General features: G+C 45.4%; 2 protein-coding genes across 2 annotated transcripts; one reads left to right on the plus strand and one right to left on the minus strand.

Annotated features, from left to right (window-relative positions):
* Window positions 1-24,977, minus strand: LOC128708824 (optomotor-blind protein). The gene is made up of 7 exons (XM_053803805.1): window positions 24,737-24,977; window positions 13,882-14,692; window positions 11,703-11,859; window positions 11,461-11,616; window positions 9,785-9,852; window positions 1,783-1,850; window positions 1-845 (listed from the first exon to the last, which is right to left on the minus strand). The coding sequence occupies exons 1-7, from the start codon at window positions 24,975-24,977 to the stop codon at window positions 1-3; spliced, it is 2,346 nt and encodes a 781-aa protein (XP_053659780.1).
* On the plus strand, window positions 4,654-6,780 carry LOC128708825 (hexamerin-1.1-like). The gene has a single exon (XM_053803806.1). It carries the CDS (start codon window positions 4,654-4,656, stop codon window positions 6,778-6,780), a length of 2,127 nt encoding a protein of 708 aa, XP_053659781.1.
* Window positions 24,978-26,511: the final 1,534 nt, after the last annotated feature.

The raw sequence follows: 26,511 nt of genomic DNA on the forward strand, positions 1-26,511 counted from the left end.
TTAAGGATACCAGCCGTGATCGGACCGATCCCGACAGGCGATCGAGGCAACGGTAGCTCTTGCACCGTGCGCCATTGTGTGATGTCCGCCCGACAGCATGCCGGCCCCAGGATGAGTTGCACCCGTGTAGAATCCCTGATAATGGCCGGCGTAGGTCGTCCCGGGTGGTGTGAGCGTGTTTGGCGGTGGCGGTGGTGGAGGTGGTGGCGTAGCGGACAGTTTGTATTTGTCCACGAACGATGGATGGCCCATGTACGGGGCAGGTCCACCCGCCAACGGGTTGTGATGGTGGTGGTGATGGTGATGGTGATAGATCGGACCGAATCCGCTCGCATCGGAAGCGTACGGTTGGGCCAGCATACTGCCGGAGCCGGAACCGCCGGATGAGCTCGTGGTCGGAGTACCACCCGAACCCGTACCGTGTGGTGATAGACCGTACGGCGAGAGGGAGGACGCTCCGCCGGACGATGGGGCGGGCGAGTTTAGGGGTGAATGGTGTCCCGGCACGAGGGAAGTCAATCCACCGGCGGTGCCGTTGTGGTGGTGCGGATGTTGCTGCTGCTGTAGATGTGCCTGATGATGAAGATGATGGTGCTGATGATGGCCGTCGGTTGTCGCACCGCTACCTTCGACGGTACTAGCGCCGGGCGGTTGGTGAAGATGCTGCAGATGATGCTGAAGATGGTGCAGCGCGGGTTGATGGTGTGCGGATTGATGTAGCGACAGGGCGGAGGGTGTCGTGGTGGAGGATGTGGTGTTGGAGGAGGAGGAGGAGGAAGAGGAGGAAGGTATCCGCGGTGAGGAGGACGTGGTGCCCGTTGAAATTGTCACCATTTCGCTATCCTCTGTAAAAGAGTGCGAAAAACAGGTGAAGCATTGCGTGGTGTTAGTGGAGATAAACACGACCGTCGAGTTGGGCCATTTAGTGGGGCGAAATCGCTTTTTTGGACTTTAAACTACATGGGCAATATAATCAAATTTTACAGACAGTCAAAACACGCCTAACTGTTCATTGTTGAAATTTATTGGTGCAGAGTAGAAAGTCTGCGAATTGTTAAAGACTACTAGCAGTCAAAATCACACGGAGCGTGCTGTAGTTCAAAGAATTGGCTGATTAAAATGTTTAATTGAATCTTTTCTTAAGGAATAGCTCAGTAATATAGTTGTTCTTGTTTAACTACTTTTTACACACAATAGAAGCTACTCATCGCCCACTAGTAAAGTGACAATGCGTAGACTCTCCAACAACCAAGCGTTAAACGTTGAGCAAACGAACCACAAACGAAAAAAGGCCCTACAAAACTACATCACCATCCGCCGTGTGTGAAGAAAGTGTGCACCAACCTTTCATCACCCACGTGCGTAATGGATGGAGAATGGTTTCTGAAGTCGTTTCATCATTAGCTTTTTTATGTTCCTTTCGACAACTGCATACACTAGCGCAAGCGGACTGAACGCCAGTCTGTAGAAAGAGAAAGGTAACCAAAGTGCATCGTGTATGCAAAATACTGAACCGGCGTAAGAACCATTGGAGCAATCAACAAGTTCTACGAGAAGCAAAACGAGAAAAAATCCGACAAAAACACACCAAACGGCTGGGATACGGTTTAAGCAATAAAAAGTGTCTCAAGTATGTTTGTGCGGAAATCATTCCCTCCTGTCGACGCGTTCGCTTTTGGGGACGATATTTATAGGCGCAATTCCACCGGGGAACAATAAGTTTGGCCTTCTATTGCCTTGTGACGCATGGTTATTTTTTTTTTTTTTGGTTTTATTACTTACTCTTGTAGCTGGAGTTGCGTTCATTTTTTAGCCGATCGCTTATGGTCGGTGCCGATCGTTCCTGAGATCTGCAACAAACGAGAATAAAGAAGTGAAAAGTTGAAAGGAAAAATAAAACCCCCACAAAGCTGGCGAGCGTTGTTTGTAGCGGAAAGTACATTCGTTAGGAATGCATTCTGGTGAAAGATGCACAAAGTATGTGATAATGATATGATGCGTACTGGTTGGGGCGTTTCGGAACGAAAGTCGTTTGTCTTTTCTTTTGTCAATCCATAAACGTATGATATGTTGGTTGGTTTGCCCCTCTGCAAAGCGTTATTTTTCGTATAATTTTCCCAAGTAATAAAGCTTAAAATTATGCGTTACGAAGGTGTGGAACAAACAGACGGTGCCAACGCTTATACACTGCGTAATGTTCCATTAAATTGTTTGAGAACAAATATTTGCATTGGTATTAACTGCAACTTCCACGGGCGTTAACATCATCGTAGGATAACCAAGCATTTCGCAATTCCATGGGTTTTTTTTTTAATTTTTAATGATCGCCTGTTACTTTACTTTAGATGACTTTTGTGTAATATTCTTTTCCTTTCACTGTTTATGATGTCTTTAGTAGTTTATATTGTCTTTCAAGAGTCGTCAGTGAAATATGTTCCCATAGCATTGTGGTATACACTCGGTCTACTGTACCACCTATAGCAGGTTCGAATCTGCTTGTCACCAAACCCGTGTGTTGTTGTAGATTTGGTGGAAGGGTGGAGGAAACATCGAGCAAAAAAAATCTTCATTCTTCAAGCTACAATTCAATTCATCATTCTTTCTAAAGAATCTCACAACTTGATCAAGCTGGGACCCTCTTAATATTCTTGTTGAGCGATTATTCATTTAATCATTTTCATCGATCACTGGTTAATTCTAAGATCCTTTGGGATCGGTGGTATTATTGAATTGATCTTTTGTAACTGCCCTTTCATTTCAATTTTCTTCTGTTGTCCTAAAGAAAGACTATGAAAGGTCTGTTTTTTCCCCTTGTTTCCAGCATGTAAAGGTATAAAATATGCCTTCTTCCATCGGTGCAAGCATCAAACAAACAGCAAATCATTTCTTACGATCACCAAACGTTACCAAACTGTGCTGCTGCATTTAAAAAAACCCCTACACAAACGGATGCAACATCAATTGATTGCGGAGCGCTTAAAGCAACAAAACTCCAACAACCAGCACGCCCCAACGGCTGCACCAATATCTTCGGCGCGGCCGTATCACCTCAGACAGGCTGGCTAGCGCCGAATGTTGCTTATCAGTTCTGTCCGGTCCGTACCAACGCACGCTGCCGTGCTATTAAAAACAAACCGATCGAAGTACGTTTGTTTACCGGTGCGTTCTTACTTGACCATCCGGTGATTATGCCCATCCTTCTACCACCGGCTCGGAGAGATTGCACGGGTGGATTTTCATCGCGTTGCAACACTCGGCTGGCGTTGTATGCTGATCAGTGTGTTACGTGAGCGGCTCAGCGGCCAATTAATGGGGAGTGGGCTGGTGGGCGATCGCACCATATGCTACGTATCGCCGGACACTGGACAGCAATCGAGATGCGGTGATCGTATGGCAATTTGATGCTAGATCATTTGATCTGCATTGGAGGGTTGGGGATCGTTCCGTACCAGCGTACCGAGGAAGACGAGTCGCCCGAGCATCCGAGCAATAGGTGGGTTTTGGGATGGAAAGGGTTGCTTTTTTTTTGTTGAAAATTATCTTATGGTGGTAGTCCGCAATCGATCGCAAGCCGTAAACAAACGATTCGCTTTATGATTTATTGTTTGTTTAAACGCTTTCCGCTTATCCGCTATCCTTGCCTGGCCCTCTACCCCATCCGGCCGTGATGAAGGAGACATCATTCAGTTTGGGAGGGAAAATGTTACCACCCCCCAACGATTGCGTTCGATGAAAACTACTTTCTATTAGTCAAAATCTTCTGTGCATGACGTTAAAGGATCGGTACCGGGGGTTTATGTTTCTGCCCCTGAGGCAGAACAAGTCCAGAGTCAACAGATACGGGGAAGAGAACGGTGAACGTTTTGAATGAACGAAAACCACGGTTTGAAGGGATGCATTAGAATGGGTGGTTTTGAAGTTTCCCGGGAACCAGTTGGAGCAAATCATAGCTTCGAGATTGTTTAAGGTGTTTTGTTCCTTTGCTACTTCCCATCGTTTATTTGTGACCGTTCGTTTAGAGTGCTGTTTTAAACACATGTCTAGCCTCTACCCAAAATCCAACATTGGACATTGCCATCAGGTAGGATTGTGCTAATGGAGTTATAAATTAATTTGAGATCCTGTCAACTGCATTCCATAATAACAAATAAAAGCACTTTACCACAAGAGATGATAGCTTTCGGCGGTGGATTTACGTTAAAATACGAACAGGCGATTATTTATTAGGTGTTGCTGACCGTTGGCGAAGGTACCGTACCGCTGTGTGAGTTGTGATCCCGGGGGCAGAATTTTAAAAGTGCATCCAAAATCACATTGCTTTGCATTCCATGCACCAGAGCAGTGATAATGGTGCCCGTTGCGATTAGCTTTCCATTGAGAAGGTGCGCTGGGTAGCTTAAAATAAAACACGAAATGTTTCACCTGATTGGCAATTGGCAACCATCGCCGGATAGAGTCATTCGGCTTATCAAGCCGATGGTAATGGTAGTGATCGTATGACCCTAGCAGCTGATCGCTAGCTGCTGGACGGGACTTTTGCAAGGTCAGAATTGCCCAAAAAGGAGGATGTGCGATAAACAGCCCACAACCGTCTGGCACGGAGTATAAAAGTGTGCCTTTACGATTCGGTTGGGCATCAGTCTACGTCCGAAGATGAGAACGTTTGTGGTGTTTGTTCTGGGTGCGACGTTGGCACTCGCTGCGGGTGCGTTCGTGCCCAGCACGAGCCAGGTGAAGTACGCCGAGAAGGAGTTCCTGCACAAGCAGGAAGACCTGCTGCTACTGTTCCGCCATCTGTACGAGAAGGACTGGAATCCGCAGCTGGTGGCGTACGCCAAGAACTTCCACTTCAAGGAAAGTGCCGAGCTGTTCCAGCACGAACCGACCGTCCAGTGGGCGAAAAAGCTGTGGTCGTACTACGAGCATGGCCTGCTGCCGAAGGGCGAAGTATTCTCCGTGTACGATGAGGTGCACCGTGAGCAGGCCGTCGCACTGTTCCGCGTGCTGTACCACGCGAAGGATTGGGAAACGTTCTACAAGGTCGCGGCCTGGGCCCGGTACTACGTCAACGAAGGTATGTTCGTGTACGCGCTGACCGTGGCCGTCACGCACCGTCCCGATCTGGCCGGCTTTGCCCTGCCCGCACCGTACGAAATCAGCCCGTACCACTTCATCAACACCGAGGTGATCCAGAAGGCGCAGCAGTACAAGATGCAGGGCTATTACGGCATGAAGAAGGTCGACGGTGTCTACACGGTGACCATCCCCAGCAACTACACCGGCTGGTACATGCATACCAACGCGGAGCAGAAGATCTCCTACTTCACGGAGGACATTGGGCTGAACAGCTACTACTACTATCTGCACACGGACTACCCGTTCTGGCTCGGTGGGGAGCAGTTCGGGCTGAGCAAGGACCGTCGCGGTGAGCTGTATCTGTACGAGCACCAGCAGATTCTCGCCCGCTACTACCTCGAGCGCTTGTCGAACGATCTTGGCCATGTGCCGGAGTTCTCGTGGTGGTCACCGATCCCGACCGGCTACTATCCGGACCTGCAGTACTACAACGGTCACAGCTTCCCGGCGCGCGACAACTACTACCACGTGGACCAGGAGTCGAACTACCGCGAAATCCGCCAGGTGGTGGACTACGAGAAGCGTCTGCGGGATGTGATCGATCAGGGTTTCTTCGTGCTGCCGGACGGTAAGAAGGTGAACCTGAGCACACCGGAGTCGGTGGACGTGCTGGGCAACCTAATTCAGGCCAATCCCGACAGTTACGAGCATCGGTTCTACAAGTACGTGGCGATGTTTGCCCGCATCATCATGGGTGCGGCCATCGAGCCCGTCGAGCCGTACCAGGTGATTCCGAGCGCGCTGGAGCACTACGAGTCGGCCATGCGTGATCCGGTGTTTTACCAGATCTACAAGCGCATCGTCGGCTACTACCACCAGTTCAAGGAGCATCTGCCGGAGTACACGTACGACGAGCTGTACTACCCGGGCGTGAAGGTCGACGGTGTGGTGGTGGACAAGCTGCAGACGTACTTCGACCGTTTCGATGTGGACATTACCAATGCGATCGACATCGAGCCGGAACCGTACGTGCCGGGCAAGTACGATGGCTTCGGTGAGATCGAGTACAAGCCGGATCCGGTCGTGATTAAGGCGCGCACCGTACGCCTCAACCACAAACCGTTCGCGTACAAGATCAGCCTGACGGCGGAGAAAGTTGGCAAGGCGGCGGTACGCGTCTTCCTCGGCCCGAAGTACGACGAGTACGGTGGGCAGTACACGCTGAACGAGAACCGCGAGAACTTCTACGAGCTGGACTACTTCGTGCAGGAGCTGACCGCGGGTAAGAACGTGATCACGCGCACCTCCGTCAACTTCAACGGCTACGTGAAGGATCGCACCTCGTTCTATGAGCTGTACCGCAGCGTGATGGCTGGGTACACCGGTGCGGAGCGCTACCAGCTCGACATGTCCGAGGCTCACTGTGGCTTCCCGAACCGGCTCATGTTGCCGAAGGGTAAGAAGGGCGGCATGCCGTTCCAGCTGTTCGTGATCGTGTCACCGTACAAGGCGCCGCAGGTGTCGCAGTACACCGGGTTCGATCCGGTGCTGTCGTGCGGTGTAGGTTCCGGCGCACGCTACATGGACACGTACGCATTCGGCTATCCGTTCGATCGGCCGATCGATGAGTCGGTGTTCTACGGTGTGCCGAACGCATTCTTCCAGGACGTCGTCGTTTACCACAAGCCGGAGGGTGATCTGTAGGCAGGCAGTAGCGGTGCGATGTTCCATCACTCTTCGTGCGGGCTGCCCACAGCGACGCAATTCCGCCGCAATTCGAACACCAAACGGGCGGTGATCAAGTGTGTGTGTAAATAAAACATGCGGTAACGATAACGCGAGCTGCCATATCTAGAACCTTGCAGTGTTCCGAACGATGAAACGTCTTTATCCTCCAAGACTCCCCCCCCCCCCTAAGGAACGCTGATGTTGAGTGGCCCTTCTATGGGTTTTTATTTCCTTTCCCTTGGGAAACACTTTTTATATCATCTTCATACGTGCGCTTGCGTTTTTCTCCATGTGCCGCTGTTCAACTTTGTTTATTCGATTGCGGAGGCAAAAAAAAAGAAGTCTCGAGCAATGTTCACCCTGTGCTGGTACCGGACCGGAGGAGGTCGTGTCAGGGATCGATCGGGCCCGGGTGAAAGTTTGATGCAATGATTAGAAGTGTGTTTATTTATCGTTGCGTATAAAATATCGATGAAAGCCGCACGATCGCTACTTTCCGTTTGCCACCAATGGACAACATCTGGAATTGGGCAGATCTGGGACGCGTTATCGTTGCGCCCCCATTTAGAGGTGTGCTGTAGGTAGTGTAAGAAAAGTGTTCCTTTAAACCGATGTCCAACGTGTTGGAAACCGTTGGGGGAAGGAATGGTTTTTCTAACACTTTGGTCGAGCAGATCCTTCCACGTATCTCCCTAGACCAAGACACGGATCTGTGTCATATGCTTAAAGCAAAACCTACATTCACGAAGGTTATCATAAATGATTGTTCCCAAGCGATGCGTAGTTGAAGGTAAAATTGATGAAGTTCCGAGCGCATTCCTCAAATGAGCGCCACCGTACCGTACTCGCCGGTAAGATGGATCGCCTAAACAAGTGAATTAACGACGATCGGATCGTACCAGCAGCTGTGCACGGGGCAAGTATAAACACACGATAATCGTTCGATTTAACGGTATCACATCAAATTGGAATTTATTTTCCACCTTCACACCGGGGAACACCTTCGCGTGTATGGGAAGGGAAGAAGTGGGCGCTGTTCGAACGCATTCAACGAAGAGGTACGAGATTTCATACGTAGAAAGTATCGCAAACACACCGTGAGTGAGCCGAAAATGCACGGCAGGGGAAAGGTGTGTGAAGGAAAAATTATAAACCCAGAGTGTCTTCATCGATCGGAAGGAAGGATCATCCGATCTGTCGCGGGCAGAGTATTGTCCGAATTTTCCATAAGCTTTGACACGTGAACGACACCCCAGCACCAGTTACGCTTGGGTGAAGGTTAGTGGGAGATTTACGTTTGCGATACGCCAACCTTCACCGTTCGAATGGACGACTCGTCCCCAGTGTGTTGCAACACACAGTCGGCTGTTAGGTAAGTGCGCATAATAAGCAGCGCACACTTACGCGTTGGTGTGACACGCGAAAGCCACGGATTCACGGTCGATGTCAATGAAATTGAAGTCAATGAGATGAGAAGGAAAATTCGAACTAAGAAAAATTGACGGAGGATGACAGCAGCCACGAAAGCATAACGCACTGTGCGAAGGAAGCATAAACAAAGGTAATCAAAATGTCCCCCTTCAAAACATAACATTTGCACCCAAAATGCCCTAGAGGATCGAAAAAAGGGGGGCCATTTTTTAGTGGCCATTTGTCAATGAAATGTTGCAGCATCGGTTTTTTGTTGGTCTTTCTCTTCTTTTATTATTTGCTTTTTCGTTTTGGTTTGAATCTGTCGCGAAGGTGTCAATGCGATGGTGTGCACTGTTGGCACTTTTATGACCATCGGCTAAACGCCCTCGGTTGCGATGCCGTTGTTGATTTAGCTTTATTTACGCTCAAAACAATAACACCCACCATCAAACGTCAGAGGGCGCGCGAGGCACTGTCAGCGATGATCACTGGCGGCACACTGAAGAGTGGTACTAAAAGTGTGTTTAGTAGTTAATCAACTTAAGCCCGGGAACGTTTTGCGGGGAAAAAGTCAACAAAGGTATCTCAATGGTTTGGTTAATAAATAATTTTTAATTGATCAATTGAGAGAATATTGTTGAAATTTGAAATTGGCTTTCTTATACGGTGGAGTACCGATTATCCGTGCCCATCGGGACACTACGGTTGCCGGATAATGAGATAACACGGATAATGGGCACAACGCTTTAAGTATGATAAAAATGTCTGGCTTTTTCAGTGTACAGTCTCCGTCTCCGAGATACGCGGTTTTTGTAAATTTGACAGCTGAGTTAGTTTATAGTGCAAAATCTAAGCAAAAGTTATAAAATTGGTCTCAAATAGAAAATAAAATAAATTACATTAAAATTAACATAAAATTCCTTTGTCGTATAAAACATTTGTTTTTAGTTTATTTTAATGTATTCTATAAAAAGTAGCCTGGTTTGCTGAATAAATAAAGTGTAAAGAAGGAAGTCAACTAGCTAACTTTGAAGTATAAAGGAAATTACTCCCGGATTCGATTTACGCGGAAATTCGAGATACGCGGATTTTTCCCGGGCTATAGGTCCTCGGTCCGCTATCTCGGTGACTTCCTTTACAGTCTGTTCCCGAGTTACGCGAATAATGCTAGCCAAAGAAATTCGTGTAACTCGAAATCCCTTTGTAATGTCGTATATATATAGTATGCTGTGACGTATTTTTCGAAAATTTTAAAATTTGACAAATAAAAAAAAAATTTCCTCATAAAAAAAAAACACGAACTGTCAAAATTTTGAGTTTCGCGCATCTCGAATTAGCATTACTCGAGGCGAATGACTGTATAACTTATATTTCCTTTGTGTTTTATTGTTGTAAAAGAAACTGTAGTTGTTGTTGGTCGTATAAAATTGAGTCGATCATTTTTTCCATCAATTATTTGGTAGGGAACATAGCAAAATCGTCATTTCCGAGCTGCACGGATAATCAGTCACCCGAGAAAATGGTACCGGTACAATCGGTGCTCCACTGTATTATGTATCATACTTACTCTTCGTTCGTTTCATTATCCCGGAAACCCTTGGCGAAGGGATTGCTGACGATTTTAAGCTGCGTTACCTGCGACAGAGAAAAAAAAACACAATGCAACGATTAACCACAAAACACGCATGAAACAACAGTGGCGCTATAAGTTTACGCTAGTGGGGCGGGTGGGATAGAAATACCTCAAAATATTTAAACGACCCAAGGTTCATTTATTCCACCCATTGGATCGTTTGAAACCAATTATGACACTCCCCGCCCGGCACTCAATCAGTTTGTCCCCTTGGCGGGGAGAGCAAAAAAAAACCGAAATTTATAGCTTCGCGTTGGAATTTTTACGCCTGTATGGCGTTGCCTGATGGCGTGGCACTGGTTCTTCTTCTGGTTCTGCTGGGTACCACCATTCCAATATATCTTTCCTACTTTGTAATATCTGTCAAAATATTTAAACCCATTCATTATTTTTAATCGTTTGGGGGATGTTTGGTGTCCTCTTCGCCACAGTGAGGCCCCGCGAGACGCGCCGCGACCTGACTCTCGGGTCGTGCCGGGCAAAGATACGGCGCTAATGCCAGTGCGTTTCTTTTCCGCCGCATTGTCTTTGCGCTGCAAATGCATTCCGGTGGCATTTTAAATTTTCAGTTTCGGTTCGCCGTGCTGCTGAATTTCGCTTCCTCGCGACGGCCGTAGCCGTCTTATGATTTAGGCATGTTTTAGAATTTACGATGCCTGCCCGGCGACTAGCAGCGTTTACATGCCGGGTGTAAACATTAGCTCCCGGTTACAGTGGGATACGGCGGGTGTGTGTCACTTTTTAACACGCCAAACCTCGTTCGGATGTGCATGAAGATGGAGATGTAGCAAATAAAAAAAAAATCTACACGAATGTTCGTGATTTAGGTGTATGGGCTCTGGTGCTGCCGGTGCTATCTTTCCGGATTCGAAATTCGACCGATCAAATTGGGGCTGGGGGTTTCGGGTGCAGAACAAGATCATTACAAGACTCTGGAGCTGCTCATGAATGGGGGCCGTGTTTTAATAATGATCGTCACAGACATGTCACACGAAACCCCCCCCGAATCGAGGTCAAAACGTAGTGTGGGAAGTTTGAAAATGTCGTACGCTGGTGGTGGAGCAATAAAGTTAGCACTTTACGCAACCCGCGTAAACCTCTCCAGCCATCCAATCAGTGTTCCAGACCAACTGACGACACACCCCGTTGCCGGGTGGGGGAGTTCTATTGACCTCGAACCGATGCCGGGGGGAGATTTTTAGCCATCCAGTCTGCATCGGCACAACACTGTTGCACCAGCAACTCGATCATCCGCCGACCTGTGGATACCATCGCATACTGGTAGGGTCCAGAAAGGGGGAAAAAACGCCAATGCAGCGAGGGCTTCATGCTCTGCGGACGCGAAGATAAACATTAAACAGACCGTTCCCTAATCGTTTGTTTGCTCGACCGTAATGGGAAAAGGATGTGATGATGCTGGCGGGGCGAGCACCCGAACAACCACAACAAAAAATGCTCCCTACGGTTCGGTGGTACGATCACGCGTAAACATGACGCGATGCCCGAGGTAACATTACGCTTCGACACTTGCGGTCGCCAAGTCAGCGCTGCAGTTGATAAACGTCCCGTCGTGTGACATCGCGGGACAGAAAATCCTCCGTATCACTTACCCGCTGGTTCTGGTAGGCGGTGACGGCCGTGAATGACGTTTCCGGAAAGACGAACGTACGGTGCGTCAGCGTGTCCTTTTCGTCCTTGACGCCGTTCCGCGTAAAGAAGCACACGTGTAGCCGGGGCTGGTAGCGATGCATCGAGTTGAGAATGATCTGCAAGCATAGGTTGGTCGTTTTGTACCGTTGCCAGTGAAGCAAGTGGGACGGTGGGAGTTTGCGATTGGGACGGAATTGCTTACATGGCCATTGTCGTCGAGCTGATTGTTGGTGAGCTTCAGCTTGTCGAAGGAAATTGTTTGCTTCATCCAGGTGGCACCGGTCGCCGGGGAGTCCGGATGGACGCTGATGCGTGGCGGTGAGATGGGATCCGCTTTTCCGGCCACAACCCAGCTTGAGCTGGAAGCGTAGATTGGGAGGGAGTTGTGTATTGTTTGTAGTGGCTTTTACAAGCAGCTTAGATTGAAAACGTGTTTAGTTATGCAAGGAATTAAGCACCATAAATGAGCGGTTAAGGTTATAATAAAATTGTTAAAACGTATTTATAATATGCATTTCATCATCAGCAAAGCTAGTACTTTGTCATACAGTATGATTTTATACGTGAATTAGTTTGCACAGGGTTTTAATGTACAAATGGCAATGTTGTAGCCATTTATGGTTACTGTTCAAGTTGATCGAGAATATTAGCAGGTAGATCTGGAATCTTTCTCACCTTCTCGAACTTTTACATGTTGAAGTAAAATCTGTTCAACTGTTTCATAAAGTCGGCAGAATTCCAGATCTATCTCAACACATTCTAGCTTATTATGCTCCTACTTTGCCATCTTGAAAATGCGTTTTTTTATGACATGAATTGGAAATTAGTACTGTTAAGGTCTGTCGTCATGGGTAAAATATACGTGTTGAGACGTGCACACGAGTACCATTAAAATTATTTTACTACAACAGAGTGTCCTTCCGAGCTGACACATTCATTAGTTAGTAATTCACCATTACAATTACCTTTTCAGGAAAAAAAGCACTAGTAGAGTGCTGCTACTACCGAATAGAATGCACCATTCCTATTTTTGGGGTTACGACCTACGAGGTCATGCCGTTAGACTTATTTTATCACATAGGCGGATAGTCCGTCCCATATAGATAGACATAGATGTACGTATTCATATTACTTTCATATTACTACTAGCAATACGTCTTTTTGTCAGATGAAATATTTTATTCTTCAAGGAGTTTCAATACATATTGAATTATATGAGACAAACCATACATAAGGCAGCTATATTAGGCGAAGGACGTAGTTGAAACCCCTTTTCTTAGAGGGGTTGAAAAAGAGAGTAGAATCAGTAGAACGTCGATTATCCGGGACCCGAATAACCTGCGGGCGGATTATCCGTGAGCTAAGAAATGACAGCTAGTAGAATAGTTTTGACTTTTATGACGTTTAGCAAGTTATCGATTATCGACGTTCTACTGTATGGTTTTCCGTTTCATGGTAAACAGCAAGCTTGAATTTAAGGATGGATGTTATAAGCATGTAATGATGATAATAAAATAGAAGCATTACAGGTTCCAGAGTGCTCCTTGTATCGCAAATATCCGCGGAAACTCGAATTTCCTGTAAATCATCGTTGTTGTGTCATACTAAGAGATCGGTTACTTATTTGCACGTTACGAAGCACAATCAAAATCTAAATTTCTACGTCGGTTTCGAAAATTACCGTAAATATGTATAAAAAATAATTTTTATAACGATAAATTGTAACAAGTTTATGTGCTTAACAAATTGGAAATGAAATTATACGTACAACACTCCACAAAATATCTTTTTTTTTTAATCCACGGATCTCCGAATCCGCTTAATCCGCTTAAACAAAAGGGAGAAAAATGTGGATAAAACATATTCCAAAATGTCGAGAATTGCGTTTCTCGGGTATTGTCAGACAGACTGCGTCTTCAATTAGTCCCTAGCATTAGTATACGGTCAAAGTAATCAACGTGTTAGTATGTTCGTGTAGGTTTATAATGATGAGTTATGTGTTCCACTGCGGGTTTTGGTGCGAATTGTGCAACAGCTATGCAGTCATCAGATAACGTGGCGCATTTTACTAGTTGCGGCTGTCCTTTTATGAGGTTCTTTGGTGCTTTGTACAGAATGTAATGTACTTTGAATATATTTTTATAAAATTTTTACTCCTCAACAACACAAAATTGATACTGGTCAACTGACATTTTACATAACGCTTCCGTTTGAGGGCTTTCGGTGCGCCACGGCGTTTTAAAACCTAAGTCAAACATAATCGTCCGGTTACGGGTTAGTCGCGATTAGTAATCCGTGCAGCTCACACGCGCAAACCCAACGTCATCATGCTACATGCTGCTCGCACATAACGAACTGCATTCACAAGCGGACGTTCTTACGTGTGGAACGCGTATCGATAGCGCTTATCGTCGAGCGGCACAAAGTCCATAATCATGAGATACTCTGCGGCCAGCTCCAGCCCGACCACCTTCACCTGGAAGGTCGGAAACATGCGGCGCCCGGCTTTGGTCACTATCATCTCCGTGCCCTGCTCGTGAAATTTGTCCCACAAATGTTTCCCCTCCAGTACGACCACCACCGACGCCAGCGACGGGTGATAAGGCTTATCCGCGTCGGGTGACTTTTTGCTTGCGAAGGTAGCCGTCGTGGGCGCTCCCAGCTGCTTGGCGGATTGTTGCTGCTGCTGCTGCTGCTGTCTGCTACCATTTTGTATGATGGATTCTCTTCTGCAACCTCCACCACTACCGTCACCACCACCCGTATCCTCATCACTACCCCCAACCTCTTCCTCATCCTCATCCGTTCTGCTGGACTCACCCGGATCCTCTTCCATACCCACGCGCGCGTTCTCGTTCGTCCCGGGCGAGGAGCCTTGCGAGTTGGCGCCACCACCACGGCGTCCTGTTCGCGATTTTTGGCGCGCGTCCGCGCTTCGATGCGTTTTGCCGTGGCTGCGCGGCTCGTGTAGATTCTTGTTGCTGCTAAAACTATTGTTGTTATTGTTATGGTTGGCGCTAAGGTTAAGGTGGTGATGGCCGAGGTTGTTGCCATTGTTGGCTGTCTGCTGCAGGCTGTGGACACCCGTATGCTGCAGCGGCGAGGTTTGTGATTCGCTGTCACAGCTAATGCTGAGCTGCTCGACCTGTTCCAGCGGATTGTACTGTCCCTTGTTGGCATTCTGGAGGCAAGCTGTTCATGCACGGTTAAATAAGGTGGAAAGAAAACGTAATTAATCGCGTGATAAGATCGGAGCGGTGTGCTACAATGTATGCAAGAGTATTGAGTAAGCGTACATAATATCTGTCACACGTGGTGGGGTGGGAATTCGGGAAATGTTGATCCTTATCACCAATGTCGAGTGCAAATCTGGTCCCCTAAACAGGGAAGCTCGATAACAAAATAGATTGCACACCGTCAAAGGCACATTTTCTCGGAATTGAATTATCTGCACACACACACACGTACACAGAACTGTTTATCCATCGTTCGTGTAATGGACCTTCGTTTAGACTGCGGGTTAAAAATAGCGACGCCACGGTTTGCCCACCGAAAACGGTTGCAGCGTCCGTGCCGGCAATCTCCCTCCCAAAGGATCCGGATTTAAATCATCTTTTTCAGCTCGTTTGCGGTGCAGAAATAAAAACTTCGCTTCGCTAAACTATTTAGCCGCGCGCGGAAGCACCTCTCCGTAACCGTAAATTGTGGCACAGATCGAAAAATCTGCTGCTAGACTGGCCCGGACAAGGGAACCGCACACGCACACGGGACCGACAGCAACCCGTTTGCTCGGAAGGAATAAAATTTTAAATAAAGTAACTCCCCGTTCGCCTTTCGTGAACGGGCGTATGTCGAACCGGGCCACTTCCCCCCGTGGGGGTGGTGGCGCATGTTGGCGAGTGGGGTGGAAAAAGTGCGCTTCAACATTAAGCAATCATCGAACATTTTTCACAGATCATAAAATTTTGACTCTCCAAACCCTCGGGGCAAGTTGGCGGCTTCCGTGATGCGTCAACAAAAAAAAAAAAAGTGATCGACCATGGCGCGGAGAAGGAAGCGGTAACCATAAACCGACACTGAAAAGCCGCCGGTCATAACTTTTTCGGTTTTGCCGGTGGCAGACATTGGTGCGCTGATGAAGACTTTGGCGGTTGTGGGCATTGCCGAAGTTGCAGTGCTTGGGAATGGTTCTCGGAATGTCGCTGGGGGATTTTTTTATGATGCTTACGCTTGAGTGAGCGGGTCCTGCGCATCTAATGTGGGACTCTCCTGGGACTGTGTACGTACTCGTGAAACACATGTGCTGGTAGTTGGTTGAGTACATTGTTTGCAAATCTCTTATTGGGGCATTATTTAATTTTTGCATAAAGTTTTCTTACTATGGACTTCTGTCTTGTCATTCGGAAGAAAGAAATTTTACGCGAAAGAGATATCTACACACATAATACCAGACAAGCTCGTATGTATAGGCGAACTCAACATTACTTCTTCTAATGCCAGCAATTATTTGTGGCTAAAAGATCTGCCAATTTTATAACAAAATACTTAATCACGATGTAAATGAGAGTTGCCTTCAGAGGTTCAGAAAAGCACTTGTGAAGTATATGTAATGTAATGTAGCGTAGATATTTATCCCTGTAATGTATGAAAGCTTGTAAACCATCAACTCTACGACCGGATTATCATTATCATTTTTAACATCATAAAATCAAATAAAAAAAAACAAAATCAAGTAAAACATATTCTAATATGAACAATTTTAAAGTATGGGTTTCATATTTAATGAAACTTAAAAGAAACTACCAATATTAGAAAAAATACCAATATTAGCTCACGTAACAAGGGACACTCTTGAGTGTTTCCATAAAAAATATAGAATGAAGTTTGGAAATTCAAATTTCTTCACGATTGAAAAAAAAAACGAATGTCCACTGTTAATTTCCAAATTGGAAATTTTAATTTCCAATAAAATCGAAGTTAAGATGAAAAAAATTAAAAAGTTATGTTCCTAATACAAAATCGTCACATCATCCTCCACAATTTGACGATCTTCATAACATCAAACCCAACGAAAGAGAGCTCCCTAGAACTGATAGCTCTAGACTAGACTATTATCGTGCTGCAAAGGTCCTAGAAAAGAAGATTAAGGTGAGAGTGTCATGTCCTGTTAATGACACCAAACTGTTGGGATACAATTTCTGTATCTCTATATTCGGGAAACCCTGTCTTCAATGTGTGCTAATAGTTTAGTTTGGCAACTCTGCTTTGACGGCACAAGAAGCATCTTGGTTGAAACATTTCATGTTATTATTTGGTTGTACTTGAACATTTGAAGAATAAACATCAGTCGAAGCACAGCTCTCCGAAGTGTCGCGTTAATTTAATGATAGATTCTCATTACAAACTACTTAATTCGTTTCGTCTTAGCAAACTAACTGCTAACAAAAGACACTTAAGTTAACAAAAAAACACATTGCATGCAAGATCTGATATTTACGAAATCCAATGGCTGAAAGCATTCCGTAAGCAAATAACTTCAACAACAGAGTTCCTGTTCCTAAACCCACCCAAAGCAAACCTCACTCTACTTTTTTCTGGACAAAACTATTATCGTATTTGTTTTCTTCCATCGAAAATTGGCTTTCACAGTCAACACAAAACGTATCAAGTTTCGTATGGACCAGCGCTGGAATGTCATCCCAACACATGTTTCATGGTTCTCCGAAACATTCCCTTCCCCATTCGTACTTGTCATTCGAAAAACATCGGATCGGTATGTGAACAATTTCATCATATTAGTTCGACGCCAGTGTCGGGCACCATTAATCAAACAAAAGTCATTCAACAATGAACGAACACTAGCAGCACCTTCCTGTGGCGGGCAATTCAACCCAATAGCCTCGAAACAGGAAGACAATATTTACATCTCTTTTCGAGTCATTTGTGTGCGCGGAAGATCACGGGAGTTCGGCGATTGTGATGTGAATTTTTCTGTTGCACTGTGCAGTGGCTTCCGATGTGCAGTGAACTGGCAGCAGAATAGCCGAGGATCGGTCGCTGTCAAATCAAAGCGGAGCCTGATCGTAACCAGGCAGCGAACCGTACTTCACGCCCATAAATCTCCAACGTCGACGACGAAGCCGACGATGTCGACAAGTGGGCTTTGCCGTTTTTCGCGCAAAGTTTAACCCGCGGCTGTTCGCATCGTGGTTTTGCATTCGCGCCGGCAAACAGCTGAGCTGATCGTGCGCGGTCCGATCGAAGTGTGAATGAAATGTCAGCCCGTGCATGTCTCCCGTGAGTGACAGGCGGCGGCGGGCCGCGCCGAAAAGCGAACGGAACACAGCGAATTGTTTGCAGCGGTTGGCGCGGAGGAAGCCAAACCTTGGCATGCGTTCGGTGCTTTAAGGTTTCCAAATTGACAATTAGTTCTGCACGATTTATGGCCAAATGTCATTCGCTCGAGCGATCGCAATCATTTAGAATTAATAAGAAATAAATCTTGTCGCGCGCGCGAGCGCTTTGGAGATGAATGTTTTGCTGCCAAATTTGTGCATCCGTGCAAGGTCGATCTTTTGCCTCGCGATGCAGTGATTAGTACGATCGTGAAACGCACCGTTACGCGAGTAATTGTTTCTAATTGGTTGAGGCTGGGTGTAATTGTTGGGATTTTGATCGGTTGCTACAATGTTACTTGAAGAGCTAAGGATAATTTGGGAGATGTTACGGGGTAGGGGACGTCCTAGCTTAAGTTTAATTAAATTCGCTCACAAAAAGAAAAATATCCTTGAGGTTTCTGGACTATAGGTTGAAGAGATCAAGGCGACGCATTGTGAGCGATTTGCTACATCGTTGAGATAGGATTTAAAGGCTGTTCGTATCTGTCAAATATTATTTTGGGGTAATTTAGATCATCGTATCTTAACTGGCTTCTGCATAGTAAGGCAGTAAAGACTGACGTTGCGGCAGTTTGGTAATCAGAGCCATAATTGTGCTAGATACATTAGGTGGGTAGTGCCAACGATCATGAAAACCAGTTTAAGATCTTTCATATCGTTTTCGCGACTCTTCAACTTCCAGCATTACTTTGACCGCCTGAACGATCAGTTCTCCTCGATGATTTATGTACTGTTGCTTGCTGTTTGACAGATCAGCATGGGACACATCATGGCACTTGCCATTCCCGGAACCTCCCACCGGTACGATTACGGTTGTTGATTCTGCGGCAATAGGTTTCATCGCCCGAAGCAAATAAACCGCTCCGTACTGGAATATGGACCGCAAGATCGCACATCAGGACGCTCAGCGGCTTGCCGGTGGCCTGCCGTTGGTTGCTTATTTTCATTGCCCAGTCTATAACAATATTGACACACCGTGAGGCACACCGATGAAGACGACACCGGGTAGTGGCGTTCACAAAAGGATGGGGCGGTCCGCCATTACAATGTGTTCCGCTCCAGTCCAACTCGCTCGAAGGCCAGAGTCGCGTGCCTTGCAGCGCGGGATGTCAGTGTACGGGTGATGGCGTAATTCGGATGTACCACGCAGTGCAGCGAGGGCGAGCAAATGGTTCTGCACAGGGCAACCTGTCAACACCTCGGCCAGCTGAGCCGGACGGTGCAGTGCAACAAATGAGCGTAACGATTGCGATGTCTCGTCAGCGGGTGTGATTTGCAAGCGGAATTCATAATGCTCCCAGCGTAAAGGTAGATGACCTCCTAGGCCCGTTCTACGGTTAGTTTAGTGGTGCTTCCCCTTAATTGTTGTCTATATCTGGAGTTATTTTTGCAACACTATTTGTCCCGCTGTTGGGCCATATTAATTTATGGTTTGTATTTTTATGAAAACAATTAATGAGCCATATTTTCGCTAAGTGATTATTTTACTCAATTCCTAACATTAACATTAAGCTTTAGTTAGTGTGAGGTGTGCAGTGTAATAATTTATGGATTATTCCGAACTGATCGATTTGATCTTGTTTTTCAATAGATCGAAAATAAATGGAGTCCCATGGTCGCTTGTTCCAATGCTGTGTCTATTACATCCAAGGCCGGGGATCGATTCTCACCTAAATCCGACCCCCTTAGTAAGGACCCGGTTGCGTGGCTACATATATCAAATATGTCCAGATCTTGGTAGACAATTTATTCAAAATGTTGTTTGAGAGGAAATATACGACCAAAAACGCTCAAAACAAGATTATGTTGGAGATTTTTTTTAAGTAGAAAAAGTTCTTCAATATTGAAAAGGATCTATTTTAACCTAAAAGTGCCTACATGCAAGGGCTATAATATAATGAATTAGCTCCTTCTCGTCGCCAAAAACTATCTGATTCCAAAACAATTAAAATATTTTGTAAAAAAATTACTTAAAGCTAGTGCTTTCCGCGGTAGAAAATGTGTTTTTTTTTATGTTAGTTAATGATAAAATGGAAAACATTTAACTTAAACAAAAAATAACTTGAAGTATTTGTAGTGGAGCCGGCCCCTGCCTATCCAGCACCGGGTAAATAAAGAAAACCGGAAAAGAGCAAGCCTTAGAACTGGTTGAGGTTATTGTGCCGATAAGACAGAAGAAGAAGTGGAATATTTGAACGCTTTCATCTACGAGAAAATGTGGTAAACCACTTTTTTTACTCTATTAAACATGCTGATTGTAGCAGAAACAGGTTGATCACGTCACGACAATGACACCGAACAATAGGCAGTTCGTAACATTGGATTTAAGTTGTTACACGCAAAGGTTGTCTCTCACACGATGGACGTAGACGCTAAGGTGGTTAAGTAACGTGTTTCCTTAAAAGTCTTTTCCTCAGTTATGCGAATAATGCGTGCCAGAGAAATTTGCCTAACTCGAATTCCCTTTACAATGTCGTTTATATTTAGTATTCAGTGATCGATTTCTTCTTGTCACGCTTACGAGGCACATTGATAATTGATATTGTTATGTTTATTTCTACAATTAGTTTAGTTTGTTACTAAAATTTATGTTCATAATATTAAAATGTTGAATTTCTGTTTTGTTTGTGCGTTTTTCAGAAAATTAGTAATTTGACAAATAAAAAAAAACGATTACATATACAAAATTATCACATGAACGGTCAAAATTTTAAGATTCCCGTATCTAGAATTAGTGTAACTCGGGAAACGACTGTATACAATTTTTTTAAATCTTGATTGATATGTCACTGCTAATTCTTTGTAAAATAATAATCTCACACTCTTTGATCATTATATAAGAGATCGATTTGATGCGCTGTAACTCCGCACAAAGCGAATGTCAAACGGCACACCGAGACCGAAAGTAATCGTTTTCTATTTGGTATGGGGAAAAAAGATACCTTTGGTTTGTAATTTTCATCCTCCAATTTCAACGGAAGGATCGCCGTGCGAGCGAAATTGGCTTTTCCCAAAAAAAAAAAAAAAAACATTCGTCCCGTACGTACGTGCCACCGCCCGAACCCGCCACAACCCGTACCATCAATCTCACGCACTTGTTGAGGTACGTTCGTTTCTTCGCTGCGGATCGGGTCGCCTCATAATTTACAGTGTCATGTCCAAAGCAAATATTTATGTTGTAATTAGTCGAGTGTTTTTCCCGGCTCGGCTCACCCACTGCCGGTTTCCACCATCGACCGGACGGTGCAGCGGAGGGTTTTTGTTTTCCTCGTTGATTCTCGGGCATGTTGTTCTACGGCACGGGGAAAGTATTATTCGGCCGTTCCAGTGAATCAGTGGATCGTATTTTTTCCTTCCGCATCGGTATTCAACGTTGCATGCCACGCAGCATAAGTGAACAGGCGAACAAAACTTTGTTACCTTTCTTGCTGAAGGAGAAAAGTCGATAATCCATGCTTACAGACGCTTAATGGCATGAAAAAATAAAGTAAAGGCTTTATACTGAGAAGGAGAAAAACTTGATTTTGGAGACACAAAATGCAAAAAAAACAACTTAAAATTAACAGTTTTCTCTGACACAATTCAATCAATCAGAATTATTTGCTAAACGATAAAACCACCGAACAAATTATTTTGCCGATTTGGATCAACAACAATATTAAAACAAAGTCAAACATTTCAAAAATTTGCCATAAAATAAGCAGCAACAATAGAAAAATGGTGAAAGCACTTGTTTAATCTAGAAAGATTCCATGATCCACATGGAATGTAGGTGGATTGATACAGCTAATACAGTTTGTATGTGTGATTATGCTCGGTGGTCGCCGTTGCATGTTGCTCATGTTGCTTGCTTCAATCGGACAAGGTACGAAAAAAAAAGCAACGAATGTCGGTACCACCAGGCGAAGAAATCTGCAACCACGATGGTTACGTCCGATCAACCGGCAAGCAACCATTCGTCTGCTTTTCCTCCACCCAGTTTGCTTTCACGATCGAACGGTGGACTTCCTTCCAGCGTTCGACACAACGCAGTACAACGTGATCGAAGCGTGTTAAGCAACTGGACAGCCATTTTTCTACGCCTTTCAACAGAGTGTCCTGGATGCGAGGCACAGTCGTGGGAAGACGGTGAAGATCTTCACCGAATCCCAACGGCGAGCAATAATTTTCCCGCTGGACAGACCGATCAACGGGTGCGGGTGGCAAGGGGGAGCGCTGTGCGTTGGGTGTGTATCCAAAACCCGTATTGGAATCACGATCAAAATAAAGGCGTGCAGCCGTTACAGCTCCACGTGACGTGCGGTTTGTAAACACTCTGCTACCGATCGTGTACCGCGTAGAGTCAACGGCTGCTTTGGACTGGCGAAAGGGTCTCCGTAAAGCGAGGGTAAAGAAGGATTACTGATCGCCAAGCGCGTCGAGTCGCGGGGTTGTCCACATACCGCGCAGATAGCACAGTTGACATCATAATTAATTTATACGCTAAATCATCGTCTCTACATCGGTACGATTACCAACGATTTTGGGTGGCGTGATAAATCGGTTCGCATCATGTTCACTTTTTTTCGTGTAATGTGTGTGTGTGTGAGTGCATGCGTGTTTCTTTCCTTCCTTTTCTTCTGCTGTTCATCAACATCGGTAGGAACGAGTTGAGCCACCGCCACGCGGGATCCTAATTAAGTAGCTTATTACGCGCTGGCTGCTGGCAGGGAGGACCAGCAGCGCACAGAACCGAAATGACTCAATTAATTAAATGATGCACCGAGAGCAGGAAACGGGGGGAAACAAACAGATCCTTGGCTAGTCGGTTGTGGAATGTTGTCCTTTCGGGTAGCGTTGTTACCCGTCCATCATGCGACGCTGCTTGTTTGATACGTAGGTATACCGATCGGTTTAATTAAAATGCGAACGGTTGCGGGAGCGATGATTTGATGTACGAGCCAGCTTTGCATACAAGCATGTTGTCCGCCGGAAAGTCGTTAATTTATTTTAGATATACAACGAAAAATGAATTCCCCAAAGGTGGTGTGCCTTTCTTTTCCCCAAAGTTTTTGGAATTATCACACCGGAGGACCTGTTTTTTTTCTTGTGTGTTACAACCTTAGGCGTAGTTATGATGTAGTATTTCTCACTTTTGCTGTGAAATTTATACTCGGTAGCTGGACATTTCACTCCCGGTGCACCTTATGGCACAGTCCTGGTTGGATTTCTGTACCACGGTAATATTGTCCCGGAGACAAGCGCAACTGCCCTTAAGCAATCGGGTCAAGTAATAAGACGTGGATAAGATTCTAACCAAGTGTAAAACTAGATGCTAACAAATATGAATAAAGTTATCATTTCTCAAGAATCGACAGCTGAAAGTAATTGATTAAGGAATGCTTTTTTTCATTTCCTTTTTGAAACTATAATTTCGAGGTTCGTGGTCCGCTGTTAGTGATTAGTGATTGAACTTTGACCAAATAGATGTGTAACACTGTGCTTAGTGTTGGGTAAATCTGAGTCAAATTCACGAATCTGAATGAATATATATCTCTATTTATCAGATTCATGAATCCTCTTAGCATGACCTTCAACTTGTCTGTCGTGTCTCCCCTCCAAGTCGATCCTTATTTAAATGATCCCTCACTTAAGATTTATTTGAATAACTCTTTTTCAAAAGATTTTATTGAACACATCACTAATTGTGGTGTCTTAGAATTGAACTTCAATTGACGAGGTTTCAGAATAAATTGCAATACTATTATTATAATTGATACTGTTTTTAGGGATCCTAAACACACCAACAGGATATTCGGACCGAATTTAAAACCTCATATAATCCGTCTAATATTCGTCAATAACTTCGACGGTTCTCACTCAGTACAGAGTGCACATTGTTTTACAGTTGATACCGCGTGGTACGTGGAGTACAAATTGGTAGAATAAATTACAAAACTTCCAGTCTCTTACATTTGGAACACCATTTTCTCCTCATGAAAAATCATGGGCTATAATAAACTTAAAAAATGATTTTAGGAAAAAAATCTAATAGTGTGGATGAACCCAAAATGGCCACAAAAGTGGATGTCTATGTTGCTTAATGCTAGAGGAGCAGTGGCACACCATGACTATGATGGTGTTGCAAACAGAAAATGGTCTAATAAATTGCTAGATAGGATTTTTAACATTTTTTGTAATTCATGAAGGCAGGCAAGGCAGGTAAAAAAAATCACTATTTTCACGTGTTTGTGCGTCTATTTTCCCTTCGTCGGTCCCTTTTATCCTTCTCTAGTCCTCACTAGCCCGATCCAACCCAACTTCATACGACGACGACAACGCCATCTCCCGTGAGAATGTTGCCAGATCGGACCGTTAACATTTATTGACAGATAGGTTGTCCACAAGGCAGCGGGGAGCTTTTATGAAGAATCGTTAAAATCAATCCTTTTTAAGTGCATACGTTTTTGATAATGTTAACACGAAAAGAAACTATTTCTCGTCTTAAGTGGCTTCCAGCTACTGTTACTGGACAACAGATCCTTAGAGGCCACTTAAAATAGTGCTCTAGTTGCAGCATAATCCATCAAGAAGGGCATGCACCCACGTTGACTTAGCTCACTACTTGGAGAAAGTCAAATTACTAGAAAGTTTGGAATGATTAGATCACTGAATTGAAGTTACACCACCCCAATGGTGTGTTTTGAAATTTTACCTAACAGGGATGGATGGATGACTCTTTTGAACAGAGGAATGTGTGCTTGTTTCTGTCAAATTCGAATCAATTCAATCCATTCAGAACTCTTGATCAATGGTACGATTTTAGGCTGTCTCTACGTAAATTCCCTCTCATTCTTACCTTCCATCGCTTTCATAGGGTTGGTACCATTTTTGTAGGACACCGGGCTCCAATAGTCGACGGCCGCCGGACTGTAATGGTGCAGAAAGTCCGTCCCGTTCAAATCCACTGCCGACGGCACGTTGCCAATCAGGCTGGAGAACGATTCGTGCAGCATGGTTGCTCCTGCAGATCCACCCGACATTCCAAGCGTACCGTCACCGTGTCGGTGACCGTTGGAAAAATCAAGATGATGCATCATGATTTGAGCGCTTTGCACGTGATTTTCCAAACCAAAAAAAAACACTTTCACAATCTATCCGATTTGCTTCTTTTTGTTGTGCTATTTTGCGGTCGAGTTTAATTATTTCAATCGGCTTACTTCCGATTTGCGGAAGCAGAATAATTTGTTGTCAAATTGAAGCGAAAAAAAAAACCAAACGCCATGTAACGCACGGATGATGGCCAAAGCGAAGTATTCCTGCCGCAGACACTTTTCACACCTTCACCAATTTTCACTAATCGGCACCGGGTTCGGGGCAATGGCAATTCGCACTTCTTCAGATCACACTTCTTCTGTCACTGCAGCAACGACAGACAAAGGTCGCAGCAGGCTTTATTTCACACATGGCTGCTGCAGCGATTCATAGCCGGAACGGCAATAAGAGTCGGGCGGAGGGAGAGAGGGGGAGGGGGAGAGATAGAGAGAGCGTATCGTTTTAGTAGCTTTTCCTTCCCATCAAAGTATGTCAAATACTAAGCAATGGCGCTTTTAAGGCTACCCATTCCCACCACGCACGCACGATCACTGCAATCTGCGGGACAACAACGATCACTACTCTACCGTGCGGGTGAAAACTGGTTCGCATTCGGTGTGTGTACTACCATCGGGTGGAAATTATTGCTTTTTTGCGCCCGCCGAAACCAGCCCAGTGCCGTGGAACGCGCGCCAAACACACACCTCACCTTCGGACGAGCACACTTTAACGCACCTACGGCACGCTCTGCCCGCGCACACACATCCGCTATCGTCGATCGTTAGGAGGAATAATAATAATTAAACTTTCAACCGGGCAGGAAAATGTTCCTGCCGTGACCCAGCCAGGCACCATAGGTCGTCGATTATGGGCGTAAATTGACCGCCGCACCGCAGGAAACTTTGACCAAGTGCGCCCGATGATAATCGCACAATAAAATTATAACAACCGTCCTGCTACTTTGCAACGGAGCAACGATGCCTTGGCCGCCCGTCCGACTCGGGAAAAGTGCGCGTTCGTCGTTACGCGCGCACTCTCGCTCGGGTTTTTCGTGCGCGGTTTTCCCCGCGTTCGTACGGTGTGCCGTGCTGCGGAATTCTGGTTTTGGGATTAATGCCGTCTTTCGACCGTTCCCACCCGAAGCACGAATGCTTGCGTATGTGTGCTGTGCATTTTCCACCAACCGTTAGATCGTCGGCTTTGGGTTTGGTAGCATTTGGGTGGCCTGAGCCGAAGTGGGATAGCACTAGCGTTAGCGTGCGGAACGCTCGTGGATGCTGCGATGAAAATCGGTTGGATGGAATGAGAACAGCGTAGCGTCAGCGCGCGATCCTCGGTGTGTGTCAAAACGGGATAAGAGATGCCTGGTGAGAATATTGTGATCTCGAAGTGAAAGTGGAAACCTTCGAAAAGTGTTGGTGCCAACAATACGCATCGTTGGTGCGATTGTGTTCATTATGAAGTGATAGTTTTGCATAGAATGCTGCACTGTTGTTTACCGTCTAGAATTGAATAGGGCACCATCGATCACTCTAATCT

The sequence above is a fragment of the Anopheles marshallii genome, chromosome 2, assembly GCF_943734725.1.
Source record: "Anopheles marshallii chromosome 2, idAnoMarsDA_429_01, whole genome shotgun sequence".
Lineage (NCBI taxonomy): Eukaryota > Metazoa > Arthropoda > Insecta > Diptera > Culicidae > Anopheles > Anopheles marshallii.